At 38.2% G+C, this 16,964-nt stretch overlaps 1 protein-coding gene across 4 annotated transcripts in view; it reads right to left on the bottom strand.

Moving 5' to 3' along the window:
* ERAP2 (endoplasmic reticulum aminopeptidase 2) overlaps positions 1–16,964 on the bottom strand; it is a 39,825-nt gene that overhangs the window by 6,681 nt on the left and 16,180 nt on the right. For all 4 annotated transcript variants that reach the window (XM_026498577.4, XM_057307243.1, XM_048220959.2 and 1 more), the window contains 9 exons: positions 15,633–15,746; positions 14,654–14,785; positions 14,320–14,451; positions 11,464–11,529; positions 10,031–10,206; positions 7,758–7,837; positions 6,557–6,740; positions 2,038–2,194; positions 1,154–1,338 (listed from right to left, as the gene is read on the bottom strand). In XM_026498577.4, coding sequence (XP_026354362.2) covers positions 1,154–1,338; positions 2,038–2,194; positions 6,557–6,740; positions 7,758–7,837; positions 10,031–10,206; positions 11,464–11,529; positions 14,320–14,451; positions 14,654–14,785; positions 15,633–15,746 — 1,226 coding nt within the window. The remainder of the gene's footprint in view (positions 1–1,153; positions 1,339–2,037; positions 2,195–6,556; positions 6,741–7,757; positions 7,838–10,030; positions 10,207–11,463; positions 11,530–14,319; positions 14,452–14,653; positions 14,786–15,632; positions 15,747–16,964) is intronic.

The following is a 16,964-nucleotide window of genomic DNA, read 5'->3' as shown; positions in this document are numbered from 1 at the left end:
TCTCCTATCTAACCCATAGGTGGGCTTCTGCAGGTAAGATCACCCCCCTTGTAACAAGTATGAAGATGGAATAATACCTCCCTATGTGACAGGGCAGCAGGATGTTTACGTTTTAGCCTCACTCCTACCACCCATTCAAACATGAACAAAAAGAAGAGAAAAATAGAGCTAATAGATCCTTTTCCTAAAACTGATTTTTGGCTCGAATCACAATGACCAGACAAGTACAAAGAAAAACCTGGAATTAATGTTTTTAAAAAGAAGAACTCAAGAAAGGATTTCAAAAAGCTCATGAGATTCGGTTATATGGAGAGAAATTATGATGGCCTATCAGCAATCTGCCACAGGAAAAACGGGCAACATTACATTGCACAGCCCCAAAATTGTGACTTTTTTTCTTCAGTTTTAAGGAATGAATTTTCCTTGATTCACATACAAGTTTGATTTCTCAAAACATCCAACTCCAAAGTGAGAGTTTTAACAACAACAATATAAAATCGTGTGTTGGACAGAAATCAGGCTTACATTGTAAAGCCTGTCGCATCTGTTAGTATTTTGGGTTGCAACTGCTAAAGTGAACTGCAACATAATCCATGTGATCACTGGGCATCTTCCTGATTGTAAGAACCACCTGAATCCATTTTGCCACCATATACACACTTTTGATGGCCCAAGTCATCGGTTTCCCATCAAATATGAAATTTGGGGTCAAAATTCAGGTCTGTGGTATTGGGTAATGAAGAAGTAAATAGACTTTCTTTAAAAGGTAGCCTCTCCTTTAAAAAAAAAAACGTTTTGATAAATGGTGTTTTGACTGCATGTCCATTTCACATTGCTTTTTATCTTTAAAAGACATCACTTTTGGAGCTTGGGCAACCCCCTCCTCCCATTTCTACCCTCTGGCTATCTTTCTGTTACCATGCCAATGGTTATTAGCTCTCCCTCTAAAGGGACCTAAACTTCACTTCCCACAAAATCTATTGAGCACTTACTGTATGGGAACATGAAACAAGTGTTTGTAATTCCCAGCATGGCTCTCCCTATGGACCCCCACCGTCCTCACTGAAAGGTTTTAGATCTAGTGTCTTGCTTGATCAAAGACTTTTGCATCAAAGTGAAAGGAACAAAGAACAGGACAGATGTCTAGATTTACTTTAATTTTCCACTGGATTCCATCCACTGAGAGAAGAGTTCAGTTGCCTTCTGGATGCAAGGAGGATGGTTCAGGTAACAGGCCAGTTTTAAGATGGTCGATCGAAGCATCCTGTCCTGGACAGAGCCTTTATCACTCCAGCTTTGTGTGTCAATCACTGGCTTAAAATACCTGAGAATGTAATGCTGCAGAAAGCACAGAATGATTTACAGAGAGGCTAAATTTAGTACTTGACACAGCTCTTACCCATCGAAAGGGGTCAACTCTAAACTGTCCGCATGAATCTTCCCCAAACACAGAACTATCTGTCTTTGTATTTTTCTCCTCGTTTTCTGGGCCCCCACCTATCATACTTAAACAGAGTTTTTACATTAAAAATAGGATTTAAGGGCGCCTGGGTGGCACAGCCATTAAGCGTCTGCCTTGGGCTCAGGGCATGATCCCAGCGTTCTGGGATCGAGACCCACATCAGGCTCCTCTGCTGGGAGTCTGCTTCTTCCTCTCCCACTCCCCTTGCTTGTGTTCCCTCTCTCTCTGGCTGTCTCTCTCTCTCTCTCTCTCTCAAATAAATAAATAAATAAATAAAATCTTTTAAAAAATAGGATTTAATTTCCTATCTGAGAGGAGAATATCAATTGACAAAAGATAAAAATCACATTTCGGAGGAATATTTTGCTCATGATCCTGATAGGGTGTTCTTAGGTTGGTGATGACAAGGAATGAGGGATTTCCAACCATTCAGCCCGGTGGTGTTGACCGTGCCATCAGCCAGTTCCCTCGGCTTCTTAAAGATTTATCCCCAGGAGTTCACACAAACAGACCGTCTCACCCATCCTCCAGGCACTCTCTATTTACTTAGTGAATTTTCTGGAAGTGATACAAACCTTGAGGTTTTCTGTGACATCTGAAACATTCCTTCTCTCCATCATATGGTAAAACAATTCTAAGTATTCCAGACCTTTGAGAAGTGCAGGGATGCTTGCTTCATGTTGGAGATAGCGAGTCAGGTCAAGGGCTTTGTCTAGGGTCAACCTTCCTGCACTGAGGGATGAAACAAGTTGTTGGTGGTTTGTACATATCTTATAGTTCTTAATATTTTTAATATTAACACAACTATGATCTAGAGAGCGATGACAGGAGCAGTTCATCATAGCCAGACCACTGGGGTTAAGCCCTACTTCTGCCACTGACTAGCTGTATGATCTTAGGTAAATTATCTAACCTCTCTAGGGCTCGCTTGCGTCCTCTGTACATGAAGAAATAGTGGTATCTTCTACTGTTGTAAGGAGTAAATGACTCCCTGTGTGTAGAGTGCTTAGAGTCATTCCTATACACAGTAAGAAATTTATAAATGAAATATTAGCTAATATTAATATTTACTACAAATAATATCAAGGTTTTCATATATTATGTTGTTCTCTAATTGTTTCATTTGTGGATTTGAATTGTTCCTCCAAGTGAACTTGGAACTTTGAAGACAGGGGCTATGTCTTTTCTTCTTTTAATGCCCCTCCTAGAGCCTAACAGAGAAGTAGTGGAATTAGATGAGAATTGAACATTTTAAAACTGAACATTTTATTATGAGTGGGAAAAAAAAAAGTACTTCCATCTTTTTTTTAGAATCTATTTAGATGCCAAAGTTACATGCCTTCTCAGTATTTTCTTTTAATGAGAAGAACAAATGACAAAACTATGATTCTTTTTTTTTTTTTTTAAAGATTTTATTTATTTATTCGACAGAGATAGAGACAGCCAGCGAGAGAGGGAGCACAAGCAGGGGGAGTGGGAGAGGAAGAAGCAGGCTCACAGCGGAGGAGCCTGATGTGGGGCTCGATCCCAGAACGCCGGGATCACGCCCTGAGCCGAAGGCAGATGCTTAACCGCTGTGCCAACCAGGCGCCCCAAAACTATGATTCTGAATAGCAAAACGTTAGGGTCTCTTCTGCAGAGGAAATAAACCATTATATTGTCATTTTTGCAGAGTGGTTCTCACATGTGTTTCTGACAGGACTTGTGTCTGTCTGCACATGGTCTGTAAGCTATCATTGCCAGCAACTGACTCCCAGATTAAGCATAATAGCATGATATGGAAACAGATTCCAGAACAAAGGATGTCTCTATTGAATTTTTCATTAACATAATGTGCTACCTCCTCAGGGCTTTTAAAATGTTCAATTCTCATCTAAATTCTTATCTAAAACCGAAACTAGAAAGGAGTGAAATTAAAAAAAAACCAACTTTTGTTGTGACTTTACTCTTCTTAAACACAATGATATACTGCTTTAAGACAGACTTATGGAAAAATTTCCATAATTTTTGCCTGAAGACAGAGGGCTGACCCATATGCACTATGATTCTATGGTTTGCTGTATTTTTTAAAGTATTAACCTATCAAATGTCACGGTTGCTTCCCACACGTGTAAGTGTCGGAATGTACAGTGCAGCTGATACCCTAGGGGACCAGTAGCAGGAAAAACTGGGTAAAATATGCCAGGGTTGTAATTTTTAAAAGAGTGTTGAACACAGAAGTTACTTTAAATTAAGTTTTTGTGTATGTTTTTCTTATTTGGTCCAGTCTAATTAATTTCTTACTAAAACAAACATCATCATTTACTTTTATACTTAGCTACTTTAAAAAAATTAATCTTAATATTCATTTAAGAGGACTTCTTTTCTTTTTATATAATTATTGTTTAATAAAAATCCAGCTCCTTGCCACCAATTATCACACAAAGTGTTATCTGAATGTTTGTTCAGCTTGAAAACTAAACACACATATAAACTTATACTTCAGCCCAACAGAAAAGAACCCGTATCTTATTAGATCAAACAGAGATTAAACAGAAAAAATAGATTAAAATAGATTAAACAGAAAAATATCTATATCTTATTAGATATAAGTATACAGTTCTATACTTATTAGTATACAGTTTCAGTTAAATGGTACCTTTGTGAAATAAAACTATATTCCTGAGGAGCCCATTTGGGCCTTCTTTTTATGGTGTGGGACTAAAACAGTTTTTCTATAAGGAAATTAAAGTTGTCGTTTTAATTCTATTCAACTCAGATGAGATTCAAGTGTTAAATTATATTTAATAAATATGAAAACCCAATTAAAATAAATATCCACTCCTTGGTCAAATTCTGTCTTCAAACCAACTATGATCGCTGATCACTTCTTTTAACTCTTTTCTTTTTTTTTTAAGATTTTATTTATTTATTTGACAGAGATAGAGACAGCCAGCGAGAGAGGGAACACAAGCAGGGGGAGTGGGAGAGGAAGAAGCAGGCTCCTAGCGGAGGAGCCTGATGTGGGGCTCGATCCATAACGCCGGGATCACGCCCTGAGCCGGAGGCAGACGCTTAACCGCTGTGCCACCCAGGCGCCCCTCTTTTAACTCTTAAATAGATATTTTATAAAGCAGGGAAGGATGAGATAAATATTACTAAGGGAGAGTAGCAAGTAAAAATATTTAGATCTAGGATGAGGGTTTTAAATTGTTTCCTTATTGAATTAGTTTTATGATGAAATTAATATAAACAAATTATGAAACAGTTGGAAATTAGAGAGGGGAGGAAACAAGTCTCATCTTTTCACTACCCGACACATTCACTAATAGCACTTTGGAATATTTCCTCCTCTTTTTTCCCCCCACTTTTAGCTAATACTTTTTTCTATATAGTTGCAAACATAATAATACACAAACTCACATTCTGCTTTTTTTCCAACTTCACATCATTTGAAATACATTTCTATGCTGCCGCTCCATCTTCCTCCTCAAAACATGACCTTTTAAACAATTTATATTAGATAATACTAATAATACTAACAGTTAATATTTATTGCACAGATACTGTGCTTAGTGCTTTATTGGCATTATCTTATGCAATCCCCGAAACAACCCTTGATATTAGATATTATTATTATTTAAAGCTGGAATTTTAAAGACTAGAAAATTTAGGCTTGAAATGTTTAGACAGTTTGCCCAAGGTCAAACAAGAGTTGAAGAAGGAATACTTGAACTCATCTATTTTAAGCCAATTTGTACTCTTAATTAACTTCATTACCCTGTCCATCTAGTGAAGACATTTTATTGGTTTCCACTGTTTTATTAATAACTGTAGGGTTCCTTCAGCTAAATTTAGACAACCCATAAATTTATTGGCCAGAAAGAGCAAAAAAGACTTTGCAACTACCTGAAAGATTGGCTTTCATTTGCTCAATTGTCAATATTCTTCAGTTTTCCTATTCTTACTCTCTTAATCTGTCTTCTCTGCAATCTACTCAGAGTTTCTCCTTTGAGCAGACAGACCTCCTTCAAGGAACCATGGCCTACTTCTCAGCTAATCTATCATGAATCCATCCACTCAGATGTGTGATGGCCGCATCCTGGCCAATCCTGGCTTCCAATATGCTCTGCTACCAACGTTCCTGAGAGGCATGGGGCTAAGGATTAAGCTCTCAATCTCCCCTTTTCTCCTAACCAGAGAATTCTGTTGTTGTACGGAGAAGCTTCTCCTGAGAGGTGTCCTGCTGGTTACTCACTCAATTTGACCTAGATAAACATGTGAAAGGAAATAATATGTCACACTGAATAAAATGAGCATAGTAATTCTCAGAATAGGAAAAGCTTACAATGCACAATATTCCACCTGATCTCCATTTTTTTCCCTTCTGGTGATCTTGTGACCTGATTTATTCTACATAAGATTCTGCTGATGATAAATGAGAAAAGAAAGACAATGCTTGTCTTTCCAGGAAAGTCTAGGAAGGAATAAACATAAGAAATCAATTCCTCCTTCATTTCCCTTTCAATTTCATATTGATTTCTTCAGTGTGAGCAAAGTAACAAATGGATTGTGCACTAGGTTTAACATTTAAAATCATAAAGGTTAAGACTATATTATACTTTTTGTTCAATGGATTACATAAGTATTTGGTGAAACAGCAAGCTATACACCTAAATTGTAAATCTGGAGTCAAAAGCTTAAATGCCTAGAGGGTTCACCCTAAGTGAGTGAAGATGGCCACTCAGGTACCGTTTGGGACTTTGGTGCATGGGACAGTGAAGGCCTGGCTTCAAGAAGGATCTGCCCGCTGCACACTCCTCTATGTGGGAATGAAGGTCCACAGTTGCCACATCCTCTCACTTTCAAAAGAGGCTCTAGAAGTCAGGATTTGTTTATAAATTTCCCCACATTTTAAAATGTCAGATTACATGTTTAAATACTACGTGGGTCAAAACACCGTATCAGTAGATAGGCTTTGGCCTAGTGGTCAGTGTTTGACTTCATTCAGACCCATCTCATGCGAATGACCAACACTGAATGTTTGATTTTGAAATCTAGCACAGCTGGTTATGAATGTTATTTCCTGTGAAATCAGATGAAATTTTGCCTTACCTTACTAGCTGAAATGCATCATGAATCAGACCTACTCTGTCCTTAGGTCTGAGAAGTGTGTGGTTCTGATTCAGCTGTGTAATAAGTTGGTCCCATCCGTGCCCCTCGTAGTGAACAATGTAGTAGCCATTTGAGTCCACATTGAATTTTACCCAACTGATCTTTTCAGATAATTCCAGAGTATCTAGGAGGAGGAAATTGGCATAGCAGATTTTTATCAACGTACATACCAGGAACATCTCCAAAACTGTTAGTTCTCGTGCTTTTACTAAATAATCAGTGGGAAGACAAAGTTTTGGAAGAATCATTATGATATTCCTTTTCACAGACTACTGAATGGGTTTTTTTGTGAATTATGGTCTTATGAAATTAATAAATAGGTTAATTCATAGGAAAAAGACTGCTAAATTTGTTCTCAAAAGCAGTCTCTGCAGGTCTGAGAGGCCCAGTTAACCAGATGGTAAGCATGATTGGAATTTGACTTGATTTATTTGCGGCCTTGTCTCAGGGTTTAGTTACTGGTCACTGAAATATGTATATGTAAATAGGTGATCCATTTGTCTAGTCCTCATTTTGGATGAAATAAGGATTCCAGGTTGAACATGACATTATGATGGAAATCCTCTCACATTTCAGTTAGGTGTTCAAAAGAGAAATTAGAATTATGTTATGTATTTTTAATATGACAGACATTATACTATGTGGTAAAAATAACATTATCATATTCTCTCAATAGTTCTGTGAGACCTAGTCCCCATTTAAAATAAGATGAGAAAACTGAAGTTCAGGAGGAGTGAAGAAATTTTCTTAGGGTCACACATCTAATAGGTGACAGAGGGAGGAGTTGAATCCAGGGCCAATTTATTCCAAAGTGCATGCTCTTTTCTAATACATATTTTTGCCTTGTGGCATAAGCACTGGGTTAGTGGTTTCTAAGTGATATAAGATAGAAAGCCACCATTTTCTGATTAAATGCAAACCTATCTCTAAATGCTAAAAGCACAAGAAAACTTCCACTGAATAGAAAATTCAAACTTTCCAACTAAAGCGTTCTTTTAGTAACTAATAAACGGAGAAATAAGAACTTCCCTGAACATAAATCTTTTATTATGAGATTTACTTATAGTACCTTTCCTCCAAATAGTCCAGAACATGTTTAATTTCAGAACTGAAACACCTGTTTGGCTAAGGAGTTTATTACCTGTCCTTGATTTTAGAACGTGTCTATGAACCACATTAGAAGCACTCGTGGAGTAGGTCAATGGAATATGCCAGAGGTACCTATGTCAGAAAATAGAGAGAGTTACAGACTAAATGAATGGCCATTTTAATGTTCACATTGTCAGACTCAGGCTGTAAAAGGCACCTAATGGTCCATCTTTCACACCATCAGTGGCCTTATAAATTTTATAGGCTAAGACATGCAGATCCTTGAGTATGCAAAAATTCTTCCATATGGTTATAAAGATGCTGGCAATATATACCTAGTTGAACTCTGTCACAGTTACCTGTGCCATTCCTGTCCAAATCTCTTATCACAAGTTCTGCTGACTGTTTCCTTCTAAGCAAGAGAAAAAAAAAAAAACAACAAACCCCAATCTGCCTTTCATACTTCCAAAAACTCTGGCAACCTGATATTAATTCAAATAACCAAAGACAACTTCAAGAAAAGCCTCAAAATATAAAGATCTGACCTCAGTATGATTTCCACTTACCTTTTGTTCAACAAAGCTACCCACACCGACCCCTGCGACTGGTAAGTAACTGTAAGGGGTCAGCAATGCCACAATCTAAGATCTGCTGATCAGCCACGTCCAGGGAGCAGAAAAGCAAATGGATTGGAGGAAAAGACCAATTTCAATGGTACTTTGGTTACTTATCAATGATCCTACTATGGTAAATAACAGAAACCGGCTGGTGTTTTTTTGACTTGCGAACAGGTTCTAGAATTCATTTTCTCTATCACATCAAGCCATATTAGCTGTAGTAATCTTGCTCATGTAAAATCATACGCTTGAAAATACCGACGGGTATAAAACAGAAAGAGGAATAATTGAGGATGCACCTGTTAGTCTTCAGAAAAATATAAAACAATGAAAGAAACAGCATACACAGACTTTAGTAAAGGGTCAGGAGGGATAATCTACCTGCTAACCCATAAAGTATCGATAATTATCGATAATTAACAAAGCAATTGAAAAAGTCATACAAAAAGGGAAAAATGGACACGTAGATATTGCCAAGATTTAACAGAATGATCTGGATTGATCTTGACTCCAGAAGGAAAGGAAATTTTTTCCAGGTAAACATAGCTGGGAATGAAAAAGATGGACAGTAGCATTTCACGAGTTTGGATAGGCATGAATTGGAGAGTAATAATTTTATAAGAGTCATCGAAATACTGCCTCGGAGGAAAACTGCAGATCACTGTAGTAGATATTTGTAATCCTGGCCCATCCACACCATTGAACTCCCTCGTGACATTTTGATTAGTCACAGAAGTGTGAATCCTGCCTTCCCAATAATGAATCAGCCATTAAATTTTCCAGGCTGTGTTGTCAAGATATAAATTGTTTAAGCTTTCTGAGGTTCAGACTTCAGAAGGACATACGGAAAAATGAAATGATGCGTACATGGAGAAGAGGCATAAAGGTTGCTGTTCGACTGGAAATAGGCAACTGGCCACATAGAAAAGAAAAACAGTATATTTTCTGTGTTAAAGACCTTGAATTTGATTCTGATTCTCATAAAAATTCTAGAATTGTGATTAGACAGATACACCCCTAGAAAAATAAATAATAATCATAAGAACCAGTACAAGTTCACTTGTATTATTTCATTTAAAATTGACTTCATTCATCTCATGGATAAAACTAATAGATCCGAGAAATGTGGACAGTGTTGTGTTTCTTGATTTTAGTAAAGCCTTGAACATGGCTTCTTAGCATAGGTTGGTGAACGAGATGGTGATGCAGTTCACTGGATTTCCTTTCATTATTACCAAGACACACCACATGTCTTAAGACATCCCATTTATAGTCAGTTACTGAAAAACAAAAGGCCACAGGAGGTTTAATTCACAGGATTCACAGGAATGTAATTCAATGATATATTTTCTCCGCTGATTAGATGTATAGCTGTCATAACACTTTCTAGGTATGGGCTAGTCACACAACTTATGAGGCCCCAGAAGTCTAGGATGGAAAAGAGTAGGACATATTTTAACAGAAAGATAGCTGACCGCCCCCTGCATCAGAACTGAGCCGCTGCTATGGAATTACTGAGAACACAGCTTGCAACAACACAGTCTGGGCGGCTCCAAGCTCTCTAGTCTGTGGTCAAGGCTAGTTCGGGCCTCTGATTGCTGCGCAGAAAGAGCATCCACCACGTGGCTGGAGAAACGGAAAGAAAGCTAATGACACAAGGAGCAAGCTGAGATGAAGTGACCCAGGCGAACAGAAGCAAAGCAGCCACCTTTCCTGCAGGGCCCTCCATTCAGGGTCCTCTTTGAAAACCCCGCTCAGGAAGCGCTCCTGCTGCAGCCTGAGCGAACGCCCTTCTCGCGTGATCACCACCAGGGGAATTCCTTTCTGCACAGTCCATGTCGTCATCATCTCCTTGACCTCCACGTTTTCCCCCAGGAAGGTGAGCTGGAATGACAAGTGACTTTGGTGACTCGAGACAGAGGGGAGAAACCAAGATCAGAAATGCATATCTCGTTGGATGCCAGAAACAAGGCTTGAGGAGGAAGAGGGGAGGCCTCAGGCTGTCATCTCAGGGCTTGAACTGGAGCAGGGCTACCCCAGCGCTGCTCTCTGCAAGTTAACTGAAGGAGGGGAGGATGTGGCAGCTAGAGGGTTAACATGTGCTGGCAGAGTCCCAGAGGACAGCCTTGCAGCCTTGCTTGAGACTGGAGCCTCCCTCCTGCTCCATTCCAAACCAAAAAAACAGGGGGGGATGGGGAAGCCCACCTCTCCATTTTAAGAACTGTGGAGTGGAGTTGTTTGGAAGAGAAATGTCTATCTTTAGGGGAGGTTTAAATGTTCCAAAAGAACTATATTACATCAATTGATGTCTATCGAATGGAAAACAAAACGTCTAGCTTCCTAGCTTCTATTATGGATTTCTGATCACTGGATTATGCTGAATCTTCCCTTAAAAACTACAATTTATGGGATTACTGTGACTCTTTTTAAAAACAGTTCCCCTTTTCTTTCATGGTGACTTTTCTTTCTTCTCTACTAAAGTGTTCCACTAACTTCCCAGAAGTAAACAAAAAGACGGGGCCTCAAGAAAACCATTCACTATATTTCCAAACCTAGCATATTTGGTTTGGCATGTTCCTGAGCCTGGAGGAGGCCAGTGCAGAACACTAACCACACAGAGGAATTCTGAGCTGAGGTATTTTTAGCTAGCAGTGGGGTTGTGGGAAAGCTGAATTATAACAACAAAAATATAGTAGTAACAGCATCATCCCCCTAAATGGCCTGAACATTCCTTTTTCAGTCAACTTTGTTTCAAGGAAAATTGTGGAGTCTCTCTTCCTTTCCAGTTATTTAAAGGGACAGTTGATGGGGCTCCTGGGTGGCTCAGTAAGTTAAATGTCCAACTCTTGGTTTCAGCTCAGGTCATGATCTCACAGGTCAGGGTATCAGGGTATCGGATGGAGCCCCATGTCAGGCTCCCCATTCACTGGGGAATCACCTTCACCTGCTTGAAGATTCTCTCCCTCTGACCCTCCCCCCACTCTAGCTCTCTCCCTCTCTCTCTCTCTCCCTCTCAAATAAATAAATACTAAAAAATAAAATAAAATAAAAATAAAGGGACAGTTGGGCTAGTCTACACAGCCACTTCAGGTCATATGATGCCCCAGGCCTCTTCTACTCTGTAAGTTTCTTTATACTTACTGTATTGCTTGTCATCTTGGAATCAGAATAACAAAATTCACCAGATGTAAAATCACCTAGACAACTCTGTAAAACAAGAATGGAAGAACACCACCATTTGGGTACTGATTGTTGGATGAATATGCATATTAGACATGAATGCAGACATTTAATAGCATACCTCTATGAAAATTTAATTGATCCAGACATGGTATGGAGCCTAGCAATTCATGAAAATGGGGGGGGGGGGGGACATCTTTGCAGTGACCATAGGAAATCCACAAAAGTTACTTACTTACGTAAAACAAAAAGTAATTTTTGTGGATTTCCTATGGTCACTGCAAAGATGGCTTTTTTTGTCTTTTTTTTCATTTTCATGAATTGTTATGCTCCTTACCATGTCTATCTGGATCAATTAAATTTATATATATATGTATATATATGTATATATATGTGTGTGTGTGTGTATACATATATATATATATTTCAAGTTTTCTAAAGAAGTACAGGGTAGTAGAATAACTGGTTTAAAAATTAATTAGTTTGTTGAATTTTTCTTTCGTTTCTTCTCTTTCCCCTGGGAAAGGTCCTACTTTATTTTTTTGTGGTGCGTGCTACTCATGCCCCTGTTTAACATCTAGGCAACTGTGTCTGGTACTAACCTTCTCCTACCATACCACAAATCTCTTGGCCGGGGAGGGGGAATGCCTTTGCTTACCTGGGCATTCCCAATGACTACCACAGTAGCATATAAAGAGAATAATGAATTTTGAATTCAGAATTAAAATGAGACTTAAGAAAATCAACAACTTGTCAATCAATCCTTAAGTAACTAAGACTTAATGCTTAACGGGAACTGTAAATGGAAAAATAACACACACTCTCTCTAAGGCTCTCAAATGCTTTTAAATGATTTTATGAAAAATAACAACAAAGAATTCCTCTAATTCCCAAGTTGCTATCGACATGTATTAGAAATGATGTTACGTGGCACAATGCTGAGTAAGATATTTACAGGAATTTATCATTTTTATACCACAGTTTCATTTGGCATCAGAAAGTGGTCAGCTAGAACTGAGGACCTTCAGGGGAAGGTTAGGTGGGAGACTTTCCTGATAACTAGGAAGAAACTGTGATGTAATTAAGAAAATGAATACTGAACTCGAAGTCAGAAGATAGATCTCAAGTACTGACTCCATCATTGCATGGTGTATATATAACCCTGCGCCAATCTCTCCCTCAGTATTACTTTTCCCACCTATAAAATTGGGGCAAGAATGCCTGCCTTGCCTTCTTGAGATGGCTCATAAGCGTGACAAAAATTAACATAGGAATATTCACTGTTGGCCTAAAAGAGTCCTGTAATTGTTGGCCAAATTTCTCCTTTAATATCCCTGATACCCACTCTGCACACCAAAGACAGATTATTCCTTGTTGAAGAAGGGTAAGGTTGATGTCTACACACACACACACACGCACGCACACACACGCACACACACACACACACACACAAAGCAAAGGAAAGGGAGAAAGTGAGGGATGGGAGAGAAAAGCAATGTAAAGCTTGTTGAGAAGTTTAGGAGGAACCTGCAGGGAGAGCATCTACACTGTCAGGAGGTGATGGATATGGACGAAGAGCACATATATAGGTTGTATTAAGGACTGTGTATTTTGGTCCCTTTTATGGTTTTCAAGAAACCAGAGTGCAAGATTTGAGCTACGTTGAAAAAAATGTTTAATGACTTGATTTTGTTTCTTTGACCATAAAATCGTACATAAATTATTAGACCGTGAGGGTCCAGACTTTATAAGGGCATAAAAACATCAAGTGAGATAATGCACTTGAAATATCTTTTTAAACAATTAAGTGCTGTGTAAATATTGAACAATATTAGCACTGTCCCCAGGCCATAAATGTTTATAAAGAAGAGAGGACCTCTTCTGTTTACAATGGCCTAGGGTTTGTCTACCTGTGTGCATAAGCCCTGCCAGTCCACTATGTCTATGAAAGAGTATTTTACTCACAGTTGAAAATTTAAGAATATTTTAATAATTATTAGAATCATCTGAGTTGACTGCACGTTTTCTTCGTTTTACCTAGTATCCTACATGAATCCCAATGATGAAGAGACCAAGAGTTCCTTAATTAACAATTAACTGTTTATTAATCACAGTGCTAGGTGTTGTGACATTTAAAAATAATATTAATATTATTAAACCATTATAAGCTATTACAAGAGAATGTCAGCATGTGGAACAGATTCATAAACTCACTTCTGGGTATTGAGCAGAAAGGCAAACCATTGAGGAGTGGAGCAGTCTCTAAGAAGGAGTAAAACCTCAGCTAGAAATCAAAAGATAGATGGCATTTGAGTTTTTGGCAAGAAGAAAGTGCACTTCAGGTAGAAAGGGCACTCACAACAAAGACATGATGACACAAGAATTGAGCAGGATTTCTTCCTATGAGGGAGAAGATGTGTCTCACACAATGGAGAATACATGCTGGACAATAAGGTTGAGAAAGTAGAGTTTCACCTTAAACTTTGGGCAGAGAAGATTAGATATTCATGGCAGGAATCCTCAAAGTCATTAAAGATTTTGGAAAATGGGGAGATAAAAGTATCGGGTTAACCATAGAAGGGAGCCAAAGAGTTGGAGACCAGATAGCAAAGGCCTGGGACTATTCCCGTGCGGGCGGCATCCTGGCTTAGTGGGTGCAGAGGAAAAAGGAACGTGCTGCCTTCTATGGACCCTGGCAACGTAGAAAATGCAATAGATACTGGTTGACTGACAGTACAACTATTTATCCATCTTCACTATTAGCCTGTTACATTTTACACTTAACAACAGTCTACTGTTACCCAATATATGACTTACATTTGACAGACTGCTCCACAAATCATCATTTTTAGCATTTCCATAACTGAACGTCTTTAAGTAGTGAATAATTCCTTTGCGGAATTTCTCCTCATTCAGAAAATCCTTGAGCATATTCAAAATACAAGCTCCCTTAAAAAAAAGAAAGAAAGAAAGAATGAAAGAAAGAAAGACAACAAAGAAGAAGATAAAGAAAAAGGGAGTATGATTTGTTTTTAAAGGAAGCTTAAAGTTTATGGAACACGAGTAATGTCTGAAAAATGAACATCAAATACAACAAAAGTATAACAAGCGGCGGTAACCTGCAACCAGTAAGTTCAACAGCATTTACTACCTTGTTATAGGAAACTGCATCAAACATTTCCTCTATCTGAGTAGGAGTTTCTGCTCGATTGGAGATAGGACGGGATGAATTTAATGAATCTTTTTTAATTACTGCAAAACACACGTCCAAAAAAACATCATCCTAAAGAGGGAAGAAAATTTTTTTCACTTTCAATTTGACACTTTCAAAGCAACAGAGAACGTGGTAGGCTTAGGAAGGCGTTTGTAGAAGGAGTCAATCAGTATTTCTTACAATTGATTTTAAGTTTCTTTCCCCTTATATAGTCCCCTTCCACCAATTCTCTACTTCATAAAGGTACAAATCCAACATTCCTTCAGACACCGTTTGAATGTTTACCATGTACCAAGCCCTTGGATACAGAAATAAAATGGTTCCCATTTAGTGAACGCTTGCTATGTGCCAGGACCTTACATCCATCATCGGTGATCCTTTCACCACCCTGCAAAGTAGATTCAGTACGTGCACTTTACAAGGGAGAACTGACAAAGCTTTGGGATTACACTATGGAGTCAACACATAGCAAATACGAAGACACTGACTCTGGATCCATGTCTGCCTGTACCATAGTACAGTACCAAATGCCCACCCCAGAGAGCTAAGTGACCATTACAAACCACCTTGATATGTAGTGTTTAGATTCTATGCCTAAAGAAACAGATATGTTTGAAAAAAATCTTTTCATACGTTTTGGGGAAGTGAATAGGCCTTTTGAAAATTCTAAAGGAGTGTGCCCCAATTATGCTTAATTTTCGGGTTACATGCCAAGAACTCTCCACAGGGTCTGTAGCCATGGGCACCATCTTGCTCTATATCATTGTATGTGGACAATGATTTTCTTTCCTCTCATCTCACATACACAGCTGTATATTTGTGCTATTTGAGCTCTCTGTGCATAGATTTTGGGGTGAGATATTTATGTTATGGGCTGATTGTATACGTGGTATGACATACAAAATTGTTAACTTACAGATTGTAGCTCTGGATATGTGGCATTAACAGAAATGAGTTCCATGTATGTTGCAAAACCTTCGTTGAGCCAAATATCATTCCACCATTCCATTGTAACCAGGTTGCCAAACCACTAGGAGGCAAAGACTCAATGTTATTAGAAATTAAGCAAATTTTGGGGTGCCTGGGTGGCTCAGTTGGTTGAGCATGGGACTCGTGATTGCAATTCAGGTCGTGATCTCAGAGTTGTGAGATGGAGCCCCGAGTCTATCTCTGCGCTCAACGAGGAGTCTGTTTGAGGTTTTCTCTCTCCCTCTCCCTCTCCCTCTGCCCCTCCCCTTGGCTTGTGCACAGGCTCTCTCTAAAATAAATAAATAAATCTTTAAAAAAAGAAATTAAATATAAAAAATTATCGACAATAGCAAAAAATACCATGGATGCTAACTTCCTTCTTTCAGTGGTTAAGGTCTTTCCTCTCTCCGTTACTCTTTTTTCTCTGTACAACTTCCTTCTACTGATTTCTTTTCCTTCTCTTCTCACATTTTTGCTTCTTGTTTCACTTTTCTTTTGTGTCCTTGTTGTCCCCAACTCTTCAATTTCCATTTTATCCTTCCAACATTTCCTAACTATTAGATTTAATATTAAGGAAGAAAATAAAACCTTTTTTGGGGTAAGTACAATCTCACCTCATCCTTGATTTATGGTGATGGTTTTAGGAGAAATATAAGCCAAAATATCTTTGGTGAAGTCACTTTTTTATATTAAGTAGCAGGTACTTAGGAGAATCCTAAGAATTCTTTTACGACTCTCAGATTGCTACATAGTATTACTGATGAGGGAATTTAGTTGTTAACTTTGCGGAATTAATCTTCCTTCCAGAATTAATCTAGACACTAAAGTGAATAAAGTTCTGAGATTTTTAAATATATATAAATGAAATTAACAGGATGCCAAAAGGAAATCTAAATAGTAATTTACCTTTGACCTATATTTGATCTTTAACACTGGTTTTAAGTATTACTACTTTTTCATGTACTTTTGTATTTTATTTGGCCTATGTGTCCAGTACTACCCACCTAGTTTATCTGTTTCAGGATTGCAATCTCCAGAGGGATGGGAAATTAAAGAAAAAGATTCTAAGACTCAGAAGAGACTTCTTATAGTTATAGCTAGATATGTAGCTTCTAGAAACTGTTTAAACTCTATTTCTTTTCTGACAACCCTCAGATCATTTTACAAGAGGGCACCAATCTTCCTGAGGGCATCTGTGAAAAGGGATGGGAGATGTTTCCTTAATTTGAGAAGTGATGAATATGAAAAATATAAGTTGAGCTAATTCTGGTAACTTCAC

This window comes from Ursus arctos, unplaced genomic scaffold (assembly GCF_023065955.2).
Source record: "Ursus arctos isolate Adak ecotype North America unplaced genomic scaffold, UrsArc2.0 scaffold_5, whole genome shotgun sequence".
Classification (NCBI taxonomy): Eukaryota; Metazoa; Chordata; class Mammalia; order Carnivora; family Ursidae; genus Ursus; species Ursus arctos.
Note: the sequence above shows the minus strand (reverse complement) of the source record. Positions and strands in the feature narration are given on the sequence as shown.